At 44.0% G+C, this 19,391-nt stretch overlaps 1 protein-coding gene across 1 annotated transcript in view; it reads right to left on the minus strand.

Annotated features, from left to right (window-relative positions):
- The window catches only part of KCNV2 (potassium voltage-gated channel modifier subfamily V member 2), a 74,882-nt gene extending 56,193 nt beyond the window's left edge, over positions 1-18,689 (minus strand). The window contains exon 1 of the mRNA XM_086963581.1: positions 17,280-18,689. Coding sequence (XP_086819707.1) covers positions 17,280-18,617 — 1,338 coding nt within the window. The 5' untranslated portion in view covers positions 18,618-18,689. The remainder of the gene's footprint in view (positions 1-17,279) is intronic.
- Between the last annotated feature and the right edge of the window lie 702 nt (positions 18,690-19,391).

Raw genomic sequence — 19,391 nt, forward strand, 5'->3', positions numbered from 1 at the left:
GCAGCTAGTAGTAGCGGATGTTTGGAAACAGCAGAGAGAAGCATGAACAGGGAATGCGAGGGGGAACAAGCAGAAGAGGGTGAGACCATGGAGTGCTGTTGTTTGCCGTGAAAGAATGAATGCATGTCATCCAATCAGAAAACTTTGATGGGTTGAATACTTGTCGAAGTGACTTGCGCTCTTGAGCCACACCCGGATACAGTTTCCAGTACACAAAAGAAAGGTACTGAATAACTGAATGCTTGTGTTTTCATTATATTGAGGGACCAAGATTAATATTTTGCAAAAATGCCCAGTTTATATACTTTTCAAAGATACCGTGAGAACGTTGGTATTCACCTGAAAACTCTTCAATTTTTTGAACCAGCTACATTCTTTGATGCACCACGTATGGTCACTAGCTTGAGTAGCCTTTTTCAAAACAACATGGAAAACAATCTCGTTCAAGGAGGCCTATGAGTAAGGAGAAGGCCCACAAGGTGGAATCCACCGATCAACGGAGGGGCCGGTCTTCCGCCTGATCAGTGCGGACTCTAGAGAGTGAGTGAGTGAGTGAGTGAACCTGCACATCCTTGCCTTGGGAACGAACTTGAGAAGGATACAGTGGGGCAGATTTACAAACCCCTTGCGCCACTTTTGCATCAATTTTAACATAGGATAAGGGACGCAAAAGTGGCGTAAGGGGCTTGTAAATAAGCCCCAGTGTGTTTAGCACAGAGAAGTGGCCTTGCACTGACATGCTCAGTAGGGTACAATAGATTTCCATAAATAAGGTTCGAAGGTAAATGCTGATGAAATAGCAATGCCATTTTCAGATAAACAGATACCGCCATGAGGATGAACGATAATTATATGTAACACTTGCATTTGGGGCCTTACTAGGAACAAGGATGTCATTCATCCTGCGGCAGTCTAGACTGCGGAACTGGAGGCAATAGATTGCTAGTCAAATGATGCCTTGTGGCTCTAAATTACTGTGGACTTGCTTTCCTTTCTGCAGGAAGTGCATTCTCCCTCTAAGCTATTCTACCATCTTACAATGGCACAACCTCCCGATTGACTGTCCTGTAAGACAAGTCACTCTCTCCCCTGTTCTGTCAACACTGTCGGCCATCTACTGAAGCAGCACTACTGGCCATGCGTCATAGAATTGCACGCCATTTTCCGAATTTTACCAATGTGTCCATTCTAAAGAAGTGGTCACTTTAGTTAAAATGGCAGAGAATGGAAGGCATGGGAAAATATTTATAACATCTCGGTGCTAACGGTTCATAAGTGCGAAAGATTAGTTGAAGAATAGCCACATTTCACTCTCACTGCTTCAGAGTTGAAAATATCGAAGGACTGACTATATATATATATATATATATATATATGGAGGGCCTCATTTATGAAAAGAGTTGCATCTCTGGGGGAACACAGCGATGCAACACTTTTCATTGAGCCCTCCTTGCGACACCGTGGATGCGCCGTATTTACACTACGGTGCTCCATGTTGCAAAAATTGACCAGATACATCAGGAATCCTGACTTATCAGGTGGCGCAGTAATGAAGCATTGCTGGAGTATGTCTGTCAAATGATGCAGTTCCAGCAATGGTGTAATTATACATGGGCAAGTCCCATGTAAAAGGCCCTGTGTCACTGCTTACACCTGTTTGAAGCAAGCGTAAGGATTTGACGAAGTCAAGTTGTGGAAGTGGCAAAGTGATATCTCATAGATTTTACTGCATCATTTCTACGAACCTTTTTTACGTGGGAACGCCCACCCTGCATACATTATACCTGACGCAGGTATAACGTAGCGCAGGCATTTACAAAGTGATGCATCTGCCTAGATGTGTCACTTTGTAAATAGGGCGCAGTATGTCGCACTGATTACGTCGATGCAGCGTCACCGAAAAAGTGAAGCAACAGTGAAGCAACAGCTGCTTCATAAATAAGACCAGAGTATAAAGGAAAACTGCTTGTTAAGTTAGTCTTTGTGTGTGATTTTATGGAAGAGTGAGTGCATGAATGTGAGAATGATTCAGAAAAGGGGGTGGTGATGAACAGAGTGTCTGAATTGAGCAGACCACTCTTACCCAGTCCAAAGATCAGGGCTTGATCCATCACCGTTATTTATCTCACTGCCCCATCCCAGCTCAGAACCTGGCTATATGCAAATCAGCCTGTCCCTGGCCCAGTGCATCATGGGAACAGGGCAGACTAAACTACCAAGCCAATTCTTCACCAGAAAGGAGACAAGCTACCGGGGACCGGTTTCTGGCATTTCAGCCGTCTTCGGCCCGGCTTGCTTGAATTCTGATGGAGCAGTGAGAAAGGGACTCATGTCTGAGTATACCCTGCCACACCTATAGTGGCCAAAAACGATTCAGAAAAGGGGGTGGTGATGAACAGAGTGTCTGAATTGAGCAGACCACTCTTACCCAGTCCAAAGATCAGGGCTTGATCCATCACCGTTATTTATCTCACTGCCCCATCCCAGCTCAGAACCTGGCTATATGCAAATCAGTCTGTCCCTGGCCCAGTACATCATGGGAACAGGGCAGACTAAACTACCAAGCCAATTCTTCACCAGAAAGGAGACAAGCTACCGGGGACCGGTTTCTGGCATTTCAGCCGTCTTCGGCCCGGCTTGCTTGAATCCTGATGGAGCAGTGAGAAAGGGACTCATGTCTGAGTATACCCTGCCACACCTATAGTGGCCAAAAACGATTCAGAAAAGGGGGTGGTGATGAACAGAGTGTCTGAATTGAGCAGACCACTCTTACCCAGTCCAAAGATCAGGGCTTGATCCATCACCGTTATTTATCTCACTGCCCCATCCCAGCTCAGAACCTGGCTATATGCAAATCAGTCTGTCCCTGGCCCAGTGCATCATGGGAACAGGGCAGACTAAACTACCAAGCCAATTCTTCACCAGAAAGGAGACAAGCTACCGGGGACCGGTTTCTGGCATTTCAGCCGTCTTCGGCCCGGCTTGCTTGAATCCTGATGGAGCAGTGAGAAAGGGACTCATGTCTGAGCATTGCTGGAGTATGTCTGTCAAATGACGCAGTTCCAGCAATGGTGTAATTATACATGGGCAAGTCCCATGTAAAAAGCCCTGTGTCACTGCTTACACCTGTTTGAAGCAAGCGTAAGGATTTGACGAAGTCAAGTTGTGGAAGTGGCAAAGTGATATCTCATAGATTTTACTGCATCATTTCTACGAACCTTTTTTACGTGGGAACGCCCACCCTGCATACATTATACCTGACGCAGGTATAACGTAGCGCAGGCATTTACAAAGTGATGCATCTGCCTAGATGTGTCACTTTGTAAATAGGGCGCAGTATGTCGCACTGATTACGTCGATGCAGCGTCACCGAAAAAGTGAAGCAACAGCTGCTTCATAAATAAGACCAGAGTATAAAGGAAAACTGCTTGTTAAGTTAGTCTTTGTTTGTGATTTTATGGAAGAGTGAGTGCATGAATGTGAGAATGAGTCAGTGGAAGATTGATGGACGGGAGGATAATTGATTTAGCGTGTGGATGGATGAATCAGTGACAAAACTGGTGAATGCTGGACTGGATGCATTATTTCAGCTCTTTGGACGATCACTGAGCCCGGTCACTGTGGTCCTTGGGAGTCCTCTGGCATTAACAACAATTAATGGCCCAGCCTGTACGATGGTGCAGTGGCTCAATACAGTAATCAGCCTGAATGTACCCAGGCATATTTAGCATTAATAGTCCTTTAGAAATAGAGTAATATACTTCAGAGGCAGATGCAAGGTCTACAGTGAGTAATAAACATCACTGTAGTCAAGTATTAATTAGGCTCAGTGTAGCCAGCATTGCCCAAAGGTGGCATGGTGTTTGGTAGCCCTCATACCTCGGCCAAGGGTAAAATAAGTATTTAATAGTTCCTCTGCTTTTCCCAAGGGTGGAGGATATTCAATCATTCTATCTCGACAGAGGGTGGTGAGGTATATTTGGTAGCTTTAACTTGCTTAGTGTGGGTGGCTGTCTGCCAACTCTTCCCACTTGCCCATGGGCAAGTGATATTTCATGCCCCTGCTGCCATGCCCAAAGATCAGTGGGGTATTTGGTAAATCCGTGCTTACTTGCCCAAAAAAGGGGGTGGTATTCGGTAACTACCTTACCATGCTCAAGAGTGGAGGGTGTATTTGGTAGCGCTCCAGGTGAGGACACGTTCATGCATCTTGCGTTTGCCTACAATTGGGGTATTTCCTAGCAACCCCGCCTTGCCATATAATGGTGGTAAGACAGTGTACTTTGTAACTCCTGCATTGTACAAGATCAGGTAGTATATGTTCATGCACCCTTTGCTAACATTTTTGGCCCGCTTACAGCTTCACTGATGCAATGTGCCAAATTATATCTGCATTTATTTAATTTATTTAGTGCATGGATGCAAAAAACAGCTTCAAAGTGCATACATAAATGTAGGTGGTATGTGTTCACCCTCGCCTTGCCCAAGTGTATGTCATCTGCCAAGCTCTAACTCAGGCCCCAAGACTTAAAGATGGATCACCTCCTGGATAAATAACCAGCCAAGTAACTTACAATGGTCTGATGGGTGATCTGATTTTTCAAGGCCAACCACTATTCTAGGTCTTTGGTTTTGGATAGCCTGCAACTTGTACAAGTTGTTTTTGAAGGCATTTAAATAGAAAGCTCTCGACACATCAACCTGGAAAAGACCACAGTGTGTGTTAGCAGAATTAGGCGCGAGTTCTGGGCTAATGGCCCACTGAGACAGAAGACATACATAAAAGTGTGCAGGGTCGGCCATAGCAGAGAGGTGGTTATCAAAGGACAAAGAGGTATCAAATAATACAGCTAATGTCCTTACTGATTGGGCTAGAAACGGCACAGCACCAAACTCAGGAGGCCAGAAATCAAGAGTGACGTGCTTAGGACCCGGCAGTAAAATGTCCATCATGAGGCATTAAGACATAGTTGACTCGTGGTCATCAAGTGTTAAACCTAGAAGGGCTGTAATCAAATGCGTGAGAGGGATGATATAGATGATCAATAGCAGGGTAGAAAGCAGAACCCCGGGGGCACTGAATGCAAGAGCACGAGTAGTAGACCTGAATTTTCCAATCTGAGTAAATTGTACACAACTGGATAAAAAGAATGGAACCATTGCAAGGCTCAGCCACTCACCACTACCACTGACTGTAACATCTTGCCTAACAGGCTATGGTCTATGGTGTCAACAGCAGCAGATAAGTAAAGTAAGATTAAAGCTGCTGAGTGACCCTGATCACGTTGCAAAAACATTTGTTCTCTTAGACTGAACACTGGGGTTTCCTATCTCACAGTGGATGAAAACTACACTGGAAGTCAGAAAAAAATGAATTAGATTCCAAATGACACCCTTTCAAACTGTGGGATTGGATGCCCTTTATGAAAAATCATTAACCAAGCTTTTAATGTGTTCTGCTAAAAGGCCAATATTATTCGTAATCAGTGCTACAGGAAAGACATCATCAAGTCCAATGGCTTCAGTTTGCAAGCAATCCCTCATAGGGATCAGATAAAAATTCCTAAACTCCTGTGTAGAGGCTAAGGGCCAGATTTATCACAGGTTTTGTGTTGGCCTTGTGCCATGCAAGGCGATGCAGGGTGAAGCAAAACCTATTAAGAGATTTGCCAAGCCAGGCAAGGCCACCTTGTGTGACCCTGAGTGGCCTGGAGTAATGCAAGGCAGCGCAAGTTGTTGCCTCGCGTTACTCTGCCCTGGGAAGGCATTCTATGGGTGGAGCATGGGTGTCCCCGACCATCCACCCATGGATTTTGGCGCATTCCCAGACTTACAATGAGTGGTAGACTTGGGAATGCGTCAAAATGCTTTGCCTTTCTAGGCAAGGAGTAAAGAGGTGAAATATCTTTATTTCTTATTTATTGCACCATGGTGCAAGGGTTACTAAGTTGGCGCTCGGCTGCCAGAAATGCACCAGTGCAAGGAGAAAGCATGAATGCGCTATATCCTGATAGATATGGCACATTACTGTCCTCTCTCTTTCACACAGCACAAAGCAGTTAGGTGTCTTGCTGTGCTGCGTGAATAAATTATAAATATGGCCCCCAGGGTGCACCAAATTTAGTTTCAATTGACGTAGTCAATACACTTTTTTTCCATTTCATTTTAACATTTAGATCTTCACTTTTTGGGTGAAACAAAGGTTCAACTCATCACACAATTTCTGGGAAACCAGATCAGTAGGCATGTCATTTCTAGGAAGACTAATTAATTCTATATTTATCTCAAAAAATTCCTGAGGAACGCTGAGCTCCATTACTACTCTCGCCAAAATACATCTGGTTAGCCACCACTACTGCTCTCTTGTATAAATGGTGGTACTTTTTACAGGCTAGCCTATCACAATCAGACTTAGATTTGCACCAATATGTTACCTATTGATGGCCTTTTCACTTCAATCGCTTAAATTGTCACCACTCACATCTGCCGTGGTCCCCCGTTCACAACTGAGAACAAAGCTCGAGGGCAGCTTTAATTTACTCCAGGGTCCCTCCAGCCCACATTTGTAAACGATGATGGAGAACCGGGAACAACTGCTCCAGTCCTCCGATTGTGGCTCACATTCTTTTGCATGCCAGTTGCTAGGTTTGGAATTGTGATTACAGAAGTGGAACACCTCTCAGCTGACACAGCACTGTTTTGAAGGCGAGTGGCAGAAAAAAGTCCCAGAATATCAAACCATGTCCCTAGTAAGGGGTGGAACGGCCATAATTACTTTTCCCCGACTTGTGGCAAGACAGGGGTAAAAGAGCCATTCCAGCCATTCGGGAATGCTGGAAGGGTATTAAAAAATACACTACCCCTCTCACCACAGGGTAAGTAAGGCTGGGGGTCAACACTGACCCCACCTGGCTTAAAAAAAAAGAAATGGAGCAGTGAGATTTTTGTTTTCTCAAGGGTATGCCGTTCCCCGTACATACTAAAACATGCATACCAAATACATAGCCTAATTTTCATTAACAAAATACCTCAGCAAAGAAAACCAAATCTCAGAAAATACCAAATTTCACAGTTAAAGTATTACTTTAACCTTAATTCCCGCACCTCCATGCAATGTTGCTACATCAAACATATTGTTGCAAAAAGAGCAACACATTGGATACATGTTGTCACAAAAAGAGTAACACTAATCTACAATATCATAAATTACATTTACAATAATTAAACATGGATGGAATGCATCTTTGTTATGGCAAAAATATATAACAACACAATGCCAAAAGTACTAGCATATAAAGAATTATATTATAATGTATACTGCATCTCAGGACCATTACAACAAACTGACCAATCACGTCCCCAGGGATAAATAATTTGAGAAAGTACTGATTTTCCCCAAAATGGAAACAATTGCTATTAACAGGGAGTGTAAAACTGCCTACTTAGTTAGCCTATACCAGTGAGGATACTGAAGCAGTCCCAATCCACATCTTATTTCCACCTTGCACATACTATAGCGGGGGTGGAAGTTAAGGTTAAGGTGTTGACTATGGAATTTGATATTCCTTGACAGTTTGTATTGTGCAAGTATTAAAACCCAATCAACCGTCACTGCCTCTTCACTTTTAGGTGATATATATCCATATCTATACTTTTACTTCCAAAACCACAATTAAAGTTTTGTTATTCTTCAGTGAACACAAACCAGAAAAAACCTGAAATTCACCAGTTATGGTAGGCAACCCACAATGCACACCATAACTCACACCACCCGCTCAGTATTGATCTTGGTAGACAGGCTATTTTTAACATGATTTTGGCAAAGTAGTGTATGGAGCATAGGTTTACTTTTTGTGTGTTGCATACTATAACTAAATAGCAACAACCTGTTGGGGAGAAAGGAGCACAGTGACACCTATCTGTGGTAGATGGGAGCGCTCAGCGTCTCTATATAGTCTAGGAAGGGTCTCTCTCAGTTAGGGAAAACAAAATCACACAGCAAATGAAATGATAAAATATACGTTTTAGTGCATACAGACAGAATGTCGGCTACCGGTGAACAGAAAAAAAATAATACTTTATTTAGAAACAGAAAATTATTTTTTTATATAGATAGAGTCAAATTTCAACGGAATAGGACTCTGTTTTCTTTTAGAGTATAGCATATAGATGTACAGTTTCTACATATTTTATAATTTTATACATATCCTTACTTAACACAATAGTCAAAAAGTGCAAATACAGGTATAATTACAAAGGATAGGCAAATATTCAAATGTTCCCCCGTTGGCCAAAGTAAACTGTAAAAGACATGAAATTACTTTCATCCACGCACACTAGAAAACCATCAGGCACACAAGACGTACATTCAGACTACTGACTTACTGTCACAATCATACAATTAAAATGTATCGTAGAACAAGAGCGACGGAAAGCAAAAAAAAGTGATTTTTTTTTTCTAGGAGCAAAAGAAGATATGTATTTTTTTCACAGGAAGGCACCAAGGGGTGTCAAGATTTTTTTCCAAACTAAAGGCTAAGTCAGGGATACAATAACTCCATACAGCATAGGGAAGAGTTAAAAAATAACAGGTACGCACAACATCTCTATATAGCTGAATGGATGGTATACAGGTGATAGGGGTTTTAGATGGAAAGTCATGTTTGGGGCCTAATTCTGTTAATAGCGTAGTGTAGTTTCCATCAAGCTCGAGGCCGACGCCCGTTTCAGTGAAAAGGCTGGATCCCTAGCCGTCACCTTCTTCAGGGCACACACGGATGGAGTCCAACTGGGAAAGTAAGACACATACGGGGGACAAGGAAGACCAGAGCTATAAAGTCTCTGCAGCTTGATGTGGTCCAGATGTTTGATAAAACCGCTCTCAAGAGGAGATGAGTCTGTCAGCCATGATATACAGATGGAAGGGGTGGTGGAAATATCCAACACAGTCAGTGCTCAAAGGAGACAAGGTATTCTAAGAACAAAGATCGATGTGTAGATGCAAGCCAGGACTGTTTGAGGCAGGGTCATGAAGATCAGGATCTTGTGGAAGTGAGTAGAAGGAAGGTCGTTCCAACTGGGCCTCTCCTGGATAATGGCTAAGAAGGCAAGACAGTGACGGCCCAGGGCAGCTCCCTCAGCAGCGCTTGGCATGGTCTTCGAGGCACCTCTGTCAGGCGTGACAAAAGGGTTAAACCAAGTGGTAGAAAACTCAAGGACGGTAGAGAAGCTCTTTGGCAGAAGATAAATCTGGTGGGTGTCCGAAGTGCCTCCAAACAGATGAGAGATTTCAGGGCCTTTTTATGTTTGTTTGTGTACTCTAAACCATAACTAACCTTTAACTGTGCTTTTTAGTAAATTTCTAGGATTTTATTTCATGATGCTCTACATTCACTTGTGATGTGCCTGATCCATGCTGCACACAGACATTTCAATGCATGTTTGTGCCCTCAAGCACTCCCCTGTGGTTGAGCAACTCTGTTAGTTCCTCCCTTTCCTTCTTTCCACACAGTGTTAAATTTGGGATTTCCAAAATCAGAATGTTCAAGAAAGCAAGTAAAAAATAGTTCACACTCATCAGACAATGGCATAGTCTAAAAAATTCAAAATTTGTGAAACAGCATTTTTTAGAATTCGCAATTTTGACTAATAATATATACAATAGTGTTATGCTTTGAAGCCCAAGCATCCTTTATTGAAATGCTAGTATCTCAAAAACTGTTGAACTGATTTCCAACAAATGATGGAAAGCACATTTTCTGAGTAAAGTTCTACATTCATGCCAAGGTTGGATTAAATCTGTTCAGTAGTTTTTTCTGTAGCAGTGAGGTAAATTTCTTACGGGAGCTAAAATGGGATATCACATCATTTTGTCCCCACCCATTCCAACCCCCCACCCCACACCTCAGAAGTGAACTACATGAAATAATGAAATTACATATGCTGGACCGTAGCTGAATAAGCTTACAGAGTGCCTAAATTGGCACCGATCTGTCCATGGCAACCAAAGATATAGCCAAATCAAATGGAAAGAGCAGCTGAAGTATAACTACATAGAAACAACCAGCACTGTTTGTTCGTTCTATCTATCTATCTATCTATCTATCTATCTATCTATCTATCTATCTACCTACCTATCATGCCATTCGCCTTCGCTGTTTAATGCTTGTGTCCCACCACTACATGAATTTCTAATATCACTTGGTACAGACTTTTATACATACACTGGTGATTCTCAAATTATATCGCAACTTACTGGTGATTTCTGTGCCAACCTTGGTAATGTCAAATTTATTTACAATATAATACATGAAAGCCTGAGATCCCTGTATAAAAGTCTGTCTTTAATGCACCTTTTACAGTCGAGTTGCAGTGTCTCTAGTCGCCTGTAATAAAAAAAAAATCTAGTTTCTTTCTAAGGGGTTACCCTCGGCGGTATGTCCGGCTTCTTTGAGGTCGATGCACCTCTTTCAAGTGTAATGTGGATGTGGACTGAGTGTTGAGTGAATGGCGTCACCACCGGGGGGGAGGGAGGGGGTGGGATAGGGATGTTGGTTGTTTTGGTCTTTTGGGCTGTGGAGGTTCCACGAACTGATTATCTGCACCGCCTGTGTGGAACTTGGAGGATTGGGGTCCGGCATATTGCAGCACTGGTTATCTTAGCTGGACTGACCTAATGATAAGCTTGTAGAACACTTCGTACAGTGGTCCTAATTGATATGTTGTCTCGCGCCTGGACTGGATGTGCTTATAATATGGTTTGGGACACTGCTGATGTGCGAACAATGATTTTGCCTTGATCTTGAGTACTGTGCGGTTCCTCCGCAGCCCTTTGTTTATTCTCCTATGCAAATCAAAATAAAAATTAAAAAAAAATTATAATAATCTAGCTACTCAAATATAATAATTTATTACAATAGAAGTGTGACGCCTTTATTTCTGCTGCTACAGCCAGCAACCAAGGTGGAAAGCAGGCTACAGAGGCACATTACATCTACAGGTTAAACTATTTTCCTTCATATGATCGTTTTTCTAAAATGAACAGTGATCAGCACAAAAGAGAGTTTTCTTTTACAGGACTTTAAAGGAAAGAAAGATTCTCGTGGCATGCTACTACTCTTTCTGAGCTACAACCATTTTACTATGATTTACATTAAACTAATTCTAATATATTTTTGTAGCAAAATCCAAATAGTTTTTGGTGTGTTTCATTTTGCACTAGAGTCCACTTTTATCGTTCATGTCTGCAACCATAGCTACTCTTTCACATAAACGAGTGAGACATAAAGGATTAAAGCTGTTGGTGATGGGTTGATCAGGTATTATAGAATAAAATACCCTCTGTTGTATGTTAAAGGGATATTGCAAGTCACCTTGGAGTTCCATGGCAACTTAAAGAAACTCCGGCCTTAGCTATATTACCTCTATAAGAATACAGTACTCCTGGATGAGTATTCTCATAATGTACATTGGGGGTACTTTATCCCAAATATAAATCAGGCTTGGGTACACACCAACTGGCTCTTCCTTAATGACTCAGAAAAGGGGGTGGTGATGAACAGAGTGTCTGAATTAAGCAGACCACTCTTACCCAGTCCAAAGATCAGGGCTTGATCCATCACCGTTTTTTAGCTCACTGCACCATCCCAGCCCAGAACCTGGCTACATGCAAATTAGTCTGTTCCTGTCCCAGTGCATGATGGGAACAGGGCAAATTAAACTACCGAGCCAATTCTTATACTGGGAAGGAAACAAGCTACCGGGGACCGGTTTCTGGCATTTCAGCCGTCGTCGGCCCGGCTTGCTTGAATCCTGATGGTGCAATGAGCAAGGGACTCACATCTGAGTATACCCTTCCATGCTTATGGTGGACAAAATGATTCAGAAAAGGGGGTGGTATTACTCAGACATGAGTCCACAAAATCAACCATGAGCCCAATGCATTTCGTGCTGTCTGCACTTCATCAGGGGAAATACATTTCTGTGGGGTGAAACGAAAATGAAGCGTAATCAATGAAGGGGAAGCAGGCCACAGTCTATTCAAAATGTTAAGGCTACATAATCAAGGGGTAACTGGGATGTGTCTAAAAACATGCTGTCACGTAGGTGAAATTATAAGAATGTAGTGGAAAACAAGTACATGCCCCAAGTGTTGTTAGAAAAGAAAAAGAGAAAACTTACATGTTCTAAAGTTAGTCCGACCTTGTAAGGGCGGTTATCTGTCTTACAGATGCTAACGTGCTGTTCCTGTGAGGCAAGGCTCTGACAACAAAAAAAGGCTGCTCCAAAGGGAGATATTTTGGATCAAGAAACTGAATTCCTGCAACCCCACGGGGTTAAATGAACGCCTTGAATTTAGTAGCTTTTTGTAATCTTGCTTAGCTGCCTCAGGCTACTTAACCCACCACATTATGAGAGACATTGACACCACTCCCTTTTTCTTTTAAAAAAAAAACATGCCTTAGACACACATGTAATCTACTTTAATCATCACTGTTCATGTTTGACTTTTGCATCATGTTTTGATTATGTTTTGATTTCAATTATGAGTGTTTTTGTATAATTGTTCATATGTCACTGACCGTTCCAAGATGGCCGCGATCCGGATCACTCATTGCCTACCTCTATTTGCTTGTACCAACAGCTTTGTTGGATAATGTTATTTAACACACCCTGAATAGACCGTCAACCTTCCTTTCTTCATTCCTCCTTTCCTTATTTACCCGATATTATTCTACACATACGGAATTACATTTCCCTTATCCCGTCTTTTTCCGGGTTATGTGAGCACTTCCTTATAACGCGCTCGGCACGCATGCGCGAGTAAACACCATTCCGAAAGTAGAGCAGCGACGCGTCCCACCCGACCGCCAGACCGGTGAGTAATACACAGCGTGTACCGACCCGCATTTACTGCGCACAGCTTTCTATCTTTGTTTAACGGGCATTGAGCACCCTCTGTACCTGTACCCTTCACTCTATGTTTACGAGCGTCGAGGCACACGCCACCGTGGCGTTTAACCGCACTGAACCGATAATGATGTAAACGCCGCCAGCATCACAGCACGTTAGCATCTGTAAGACAGATAACCGCCCTTACAAGGTCGGACTAACTTTAGAACATGTAAGTTTTCTCTTTTTCTTTTCTAACAACACTTGGGGCATGTACTTGTTTTCCACTACATTCTTATAATTTCACCTACGTGACAGCATGTTTTTAGACACATCCCAGTTGACCCTTGATTATGTAGCCTTAACATTTTGAATAGACTGTGGCCTGCTTCCCCTTCATTGATTACGCTTCATTTTGGTTTCACCCCACAGAAATGTATTTCCCCTGATGAAGTGCAGACAGCACGAAATGCATTGGGTTCATGGTTGATTTTGTGGACAAAAAATTGTTTATTGGAATGACGATGAAACGTTACATAGCTGTGATGTAACAGCTTAACCTTGAGAGAAGGATTGAATTATTGAACCAGAAGAATAAACCTGTGCAATCAACAGTTTCCCCTGGTATACATTCATAATTACCTTTATTGTTTGAACTGTATTGATATAGAAGGGATTGATTTCCCCAGAAGAGTGCGACTGGGTAATCTGTCAAGCCTGACAGCATCTATTCGCAGGGTATACTCAGACATGAGTCCCTTTCTCACTGCACCATCAGGATTCAAGCAAGCCGGGCCGACGACGGCTGAAATGCCAGAAACCGGTCCCCGGTAGCTTGTCTCCTTTCAGGTGAAGAATTGGCTTGGTAGTTTAGTCTGCCCTGTTCCCATGATGCACTGGGCCAGGGACAGACTGATTTGCATATAGCCAGGTTCTGAACTGGGATGGTGCAGTGAGATAAATAACGGTGATGGATCAAGCCCTGATCTTTGGACTGGGTAAGAGTGGTCTGCTTAATTCAGACACTCTGTTCATCACCACCCCCTTTTCTGAATCGGCTTCCTTAATGACGTCAAGACCAGGGGCGGTTCCTCCATTTGAGCGGAAAAGCGTCACCCCACTGAAATGCCACCAGAGAGAAAAATAAAATGGTAATGAAGTTAATTCATTATCATTTTATTTTTCTTCATTCGGTCCTGATAGGAGCCTCGGGACGGGGCAGGGCTGCTCCTGATTGACAGTAGCAGAATGAGCAGGGCAGTTTCAGTTTATAGTGCGTATTACTTTTTGGCTGGCTATCTTGCAACAGCCAGCAACACGTGTACTTTAAACCTTTTTAATTTAGCTGTCTTAAGACAGCAAGGTTAGAGAAAACAAAAGCCTCCAGCGTGTTGTGGAGTGCCGAGTGAGGCCACTCCCCCCAATCCTAGCACTGTTCTCATGCTTGTGAGAGCAGTGATAGACTAGTGAAGGCAGTTTGGAACCTGCCTGCCTGAAGTGGAGAAGACCATTGAGGGGGAGGAGAATGTTGCGTCACGCTCGCAGGTAAGTTGCTTTAACTTTTTTTTTAAGTTACTGTTCCATCCGCCCTACCACCCTCGGGCATGCCAGATGCAGTTGGTCAAGACATAGGGCCTCATTTATATTCTTTTGCTAGGGGGCAGCGCCACAAGCCTTCCTGATGCGCTGCCCTATGGCAAAAGAAAAGGGATGGAATGCACCATATCCATCAGATATAGCGCATTTTTGTCCTCTTAACCTGTGCTGGTGCTCAATTGACTGCCATGCGCCAATGCAGGCACCCTTGCACCATGGGGCAAGGGTGTCCGTGTTGTGGGAATTATTGTTTTTGTGCAAGAAGGAACACCTTCCTCCACAAAACCAATCAATGGAGGCGATTTCCTCCTATGTGTGCTGCTGAATGCAGCACATATAGAAAGAGGAAAAAACAAGAAGAAATAAAGTTATTTCTCCTTGTTGTGCATCCCCCATGCCTCCCCTGGGAAGGCGTAGGCTTTTGACGCCTTCCCAGGTTTACAGAACGTTGTAAATTTGGTAATGTGTCAAATGCCATGGGGGCAGCGGTGTAGGAAAGGGGGTGCAGTGGGTGCGGGCCACACCAGGTGTCGTCACTGATGGAGGTGAAAAAATGGCAAAAAGAGGTGTTTTTTGTCGCGCACAGATGCTTGCTGATGGTTCTTGTAGCATCATTGAAGTGCTGTCGGGATTGAAATGTGCCATAAGAGGTGATGCGACTGACATTGGTTCAACTGCAACCATTGAACTTCAATTTTGAGTGAATGAATACAGATGCCGAAGGTCCTAGGATTGTATTAATTGTAGCAAAAGCAGCCTGTGATTTTGAGGGACTCTCGGAACTTCATTTTTGGTCCATAGAACAATCTGAAAGTCTTCTCCACAGCACTGCTTGATATGGAAATTCGAAGGGCCATATTTGCTAACAGGTTACACCATGACTGCACACAAAAGTGGCACAATCACGATGCAAAATGTTAGTAGATATCTACAAATCCATTTAAGGTACAATTTGTGCTGCCTTGTGTGGCTTTGTTAAGAAATGTTGCATTACATTTCTTTCTTTAAGGCATTTCATGGGTGGAGCATGGTTGTTCCCGTGCATCCACCCATGGAAATCACACAATCCCAGATATACAAAGGTCTGCAAACATGTGATTGTCTAAAATAGGCGCACCTCCCAGAGGATGGTGTAACTGGGACAAGCGTCTTTTTTTCTCCTTTTTTCCTCTTTCCACCAGTGCTGTAATCTCCAGTACACATAGAAACAGGATAATGCCTCGATGGATTGTTTTTGTGCAGGAAGGTATGTTACGCAGACACCCTTGCATCATGATTTAAGGGATCCTGGGTTGGCACATGCCTGAAAACTGCGCCACTGCAAGGATGGAGTAGATGTGGGTCATATCTTAGCAGATAAGGGCATGTCTTCTCTCTTTCTTTCACGTAGTGCAACACAGTAACTTTGCTTGCTGCCCTGCATTACGTGAAAGTTTAGTAAATAGGCCCCTATACCTCCAAACCTGCTTTCACATGAGCAATGCAAACCGAGTAATGTAGAGAAAGAGGGTGCAGCAGAAGAAAGCACTGCAACTGAGGAAGAAGTGCACGAGGAGGGAAGGGAGATAAAGGAGTAGGTTAAGGGGGGCTGTGGAGAGGAGAGATAAAAGAAATAATGATAAAAACACACGAAAACACATACATGTATAAAAGCAGGAAAGTGGAATCATGTACATAGTTCGGATGTGGTATTGTTGCTGTGGTTGTTAGCCTGTATGGTTAATAACAGTAAGGTGTGTAAAGAGCTTTCAAGCTTTTAAATATCTTTTAGCAATCAATGCACAAATACCCTGGACACATCATAAATCTGTTTCTATTTATAACCAGAAGGGGTAAAGCCATGTGAAGTAAAAGCCAATCTCGTTAGATGCTGTTGCATCAGCGGTTGTATCTGTCTCCAATGCTCCCTGAAGAGAAACAGCATGGTTTCCTCAAAACTATAAAAACATGTTTAATAATTCTCCGGCACTGTGACACAACTTCCTCTACACTACTGTTTTTATGTATACCAGTGCCTTGTTCATGGATTTATCCAACATTGCTGGACATTCTATCTAAAGCCTGTCCTTTGGCCAAAATTATACTACTATCCCGTAAAGGGACATGGCATTGCACAGGTCTGCCTTTTTTTGTTTGTTAGTGTCATTTATTCTGGGATTTGTTATTCTGTCTTTTTATTCTATTTGGCCTAGGAATAAACATGTGCATTTGCGATGACTTACTCTAGGCATCGAAATTGCTTCTAATTACTTATACGCATAGTTATTCTTTAATAAGCAGTATTTGGAGAAGAAAGCACCGTTTTTAATTTCTAGTAGGAATGTGTTGGCAAACTCTGACAAAGTAAAAGGAAGAATATGCATAACTAGATATTCCGATGCATGAACAGGTTACACCTTGGTGTAGCAACATTGGTATCGGAAAAGAACACACATTTTTGTACCAGTTCTGTTAAGTAAATAATTCAGCATATCACCGAGTAGACGAGAAAACGCCTGATGTCTGATCCAATGAGTGAGTAACTAATTCTCCCTAAAAAGTTATTTTAAAATGAGGAGCACGCTTAAAAGCACAAGGGCAGCATTGTTTAAACCTATTTTACCATGCTGAGCTACCACATGTTGTCAGTGACATGACTTGTTTAATAGGTTTCCTGGGATGTAGTGCTGTTTTGAAAATGGAAAATTATGCCGACTTTACAGCAACTAATAAATGTCTGCGAAGGGGACGGTCGGGTTTCTATCTACTCCCATCAGCTAGAGAACATAAGGTTGGCGCTTTCAGATACTTACAGCCGCCCACCACCAGGCATGAGGGATGCTGGTGAAGTTGGTGCCGGACACGTCGTGCTCCACAGTGTAGACCATGGCCGAGAAGGAGAAGATCCCCATGGCAATGAAGAGCAGCAGGCAGCCCACCTGCTGGTAGCACTGGCGCAGGGTGAAGCCAAAGGCGCGCAGCCCGGTGGAGTGGCGCGCGAGCTTCAGGATGCGGAAGATGCGCATGAGGCGCATGATGCGCAGGACCTGCCCTAACTTGCCCACCCGGCCCACGGCTTCAATCTCCTGCTCGTGGGCGGGGCTCCTGCCTCCCTGGTTCTCGTCCCCGGTGAAGCACTCGAGCACGAGCTGCAGGTACAGTGGGAGGATGGCAATGAGGTCAACGGCGTTGAGCACGCTGCGTACGAAGCGACGCGGGTCAGGCGTGGAGACCAGGCGCAGTATATATTCCAGCGTGAAGAAGGCGATGCATAAGGTCTCCACCTGCTCGAGGTACGGGCGGCCTGGGGGCTCCCCCGGGTGCCCGTGGTGCTGCATCTCCTCCACCGTGTTCAGCGTCATGGCCACTATTGAGATGAGCACGAATAAGCTGGAGGCCACGGCCATGACCTTTGCTGTGACGGAGGAAAATGGCTTCTCCATCAGGTTCCAGAGACGCCGGCGCTGCGGGCCATAGGTCATGTCTCGGAAGAGCTCCTCGCTCTCCTCCTCCATCTCGGCGCGCAGCTCGCGCTGCACCTTCAGCTGCTCGCTCAGCTCGTCCTGGCGCTCCTCAAAGGAGATGCGGCAGCAGCGCGGGGTGTGCTTGATGCGCACCCCCCAATAGTTGATCTCTTCCATGAAGCTGCGCGGGCACAGCTCGTCGCGCACGTGCAGCACGCCGGTGCGGTAGAAGTTGTAGATGTGGTGGAAGACGGCCGGGTCCCGGTCAAAGAAGTACTCGTCTGCTGTTGCGGCATAGTCATCGCATAAGTCCAGTTTGCGCTTGTGGTCCGTGTACGTGGCCAGACGCCCTATGCGCGTCTTTGGGTGGTTGGCGGCCACCACATAGGCGATCTGGTAGCTGGTGCCACCAACGTTGATATTCAGCATGTGGCTCTGGGGAAGGAGCGGGCAGGTGAAAGCCAGTGAGAAGAGCCTATTGTCCTGCCAGGATCTTCTCTCTTCCTCTCCTTGTTCCTCTTCCTCCTCGTCTTCATCCTCCACAAAATAGTCGAAGTTGCCCTCGAGACCCAGGCCGTGCATGGAGCCCCAGTGGGACACATAGCTGATGTCTGACTTGAGTCGGATTCCTGTGGGTTCTCTGCGGTATGAGAAGGGGTACTGTCCGTGCTGCTTGAAGTTCAGCATATTGCTTTCCCCACCCCCTCTCTTGATTCTATAACCTTATTTTGTTTCTAAAAGATCCCCTGCCCGTAGAACAGAACCGGTGAAGCTGTTAGCCACCCCTGCCCAGGCTGCAGCCCTCTGCTGAGGGGCTCAGCGCGCCTCATCACCACCAGTTGTCTAATCTCACACTGTCCGGAATGCACTCATCACGGGCCCTGCTGCTGCTGAGCTGCTTAATCTTGCTGACAGGAAGATCTGGGTGCTTAGACAGGGATTTGGAGACTATTATCCTGTTTCTGCCTGGCCGACACTGTAGCATGTGACGTGCATATCCACATATACTGACTGTATATAGAACGTACACTGATGATATAGGCCAACCTCCAATAATCGAAGGTACTCACTTCACAGGGTGTGTGAATTTGAGGCAATTGGCGATAAGCATATAAACAGTTAGTTCTACTTCACATGGGAAGACATAATTTCGGTCAAGACGGAAAAGAATGTCCACAGCTTTTCCTTGGTATTATATAATCACGTGCCAGTTCCTTGTCTGTGAATGTCCTACTAGCATTTGTATGAACTGTTCCATTGCACATTGTTTCTCAGATTCCAAGAGTTTAAACCCGACATGGCAAATCTAAATATAACTTTTGTGAATCTCGAATGGCTGGCTGTTGTTTTGTATTTGCATATAGCCTTACAATTTACTCTTGCCCTGTGTTGTATTCTAGAGCTCAAAACCCAAGCGAAATTGAAACATTTTATAACTGAACATTCAAAATAAAATAGTTT

The sequence above is a fragment of the Lissotriton vulgaris genome, chromosome 3_1 (assembly GCF_964263255.1).
Source record: "Lissotriton vulgaris chromosome 3_1, aLisVul1.2, whole genome shotgun sequence".
NCBI classification, from domain to species: Eukaryota; Metazoa; Chordata; class Amphibia; order Caudata; family Salamandridae; genus Lissotriton; species Lissotriton vulgaris.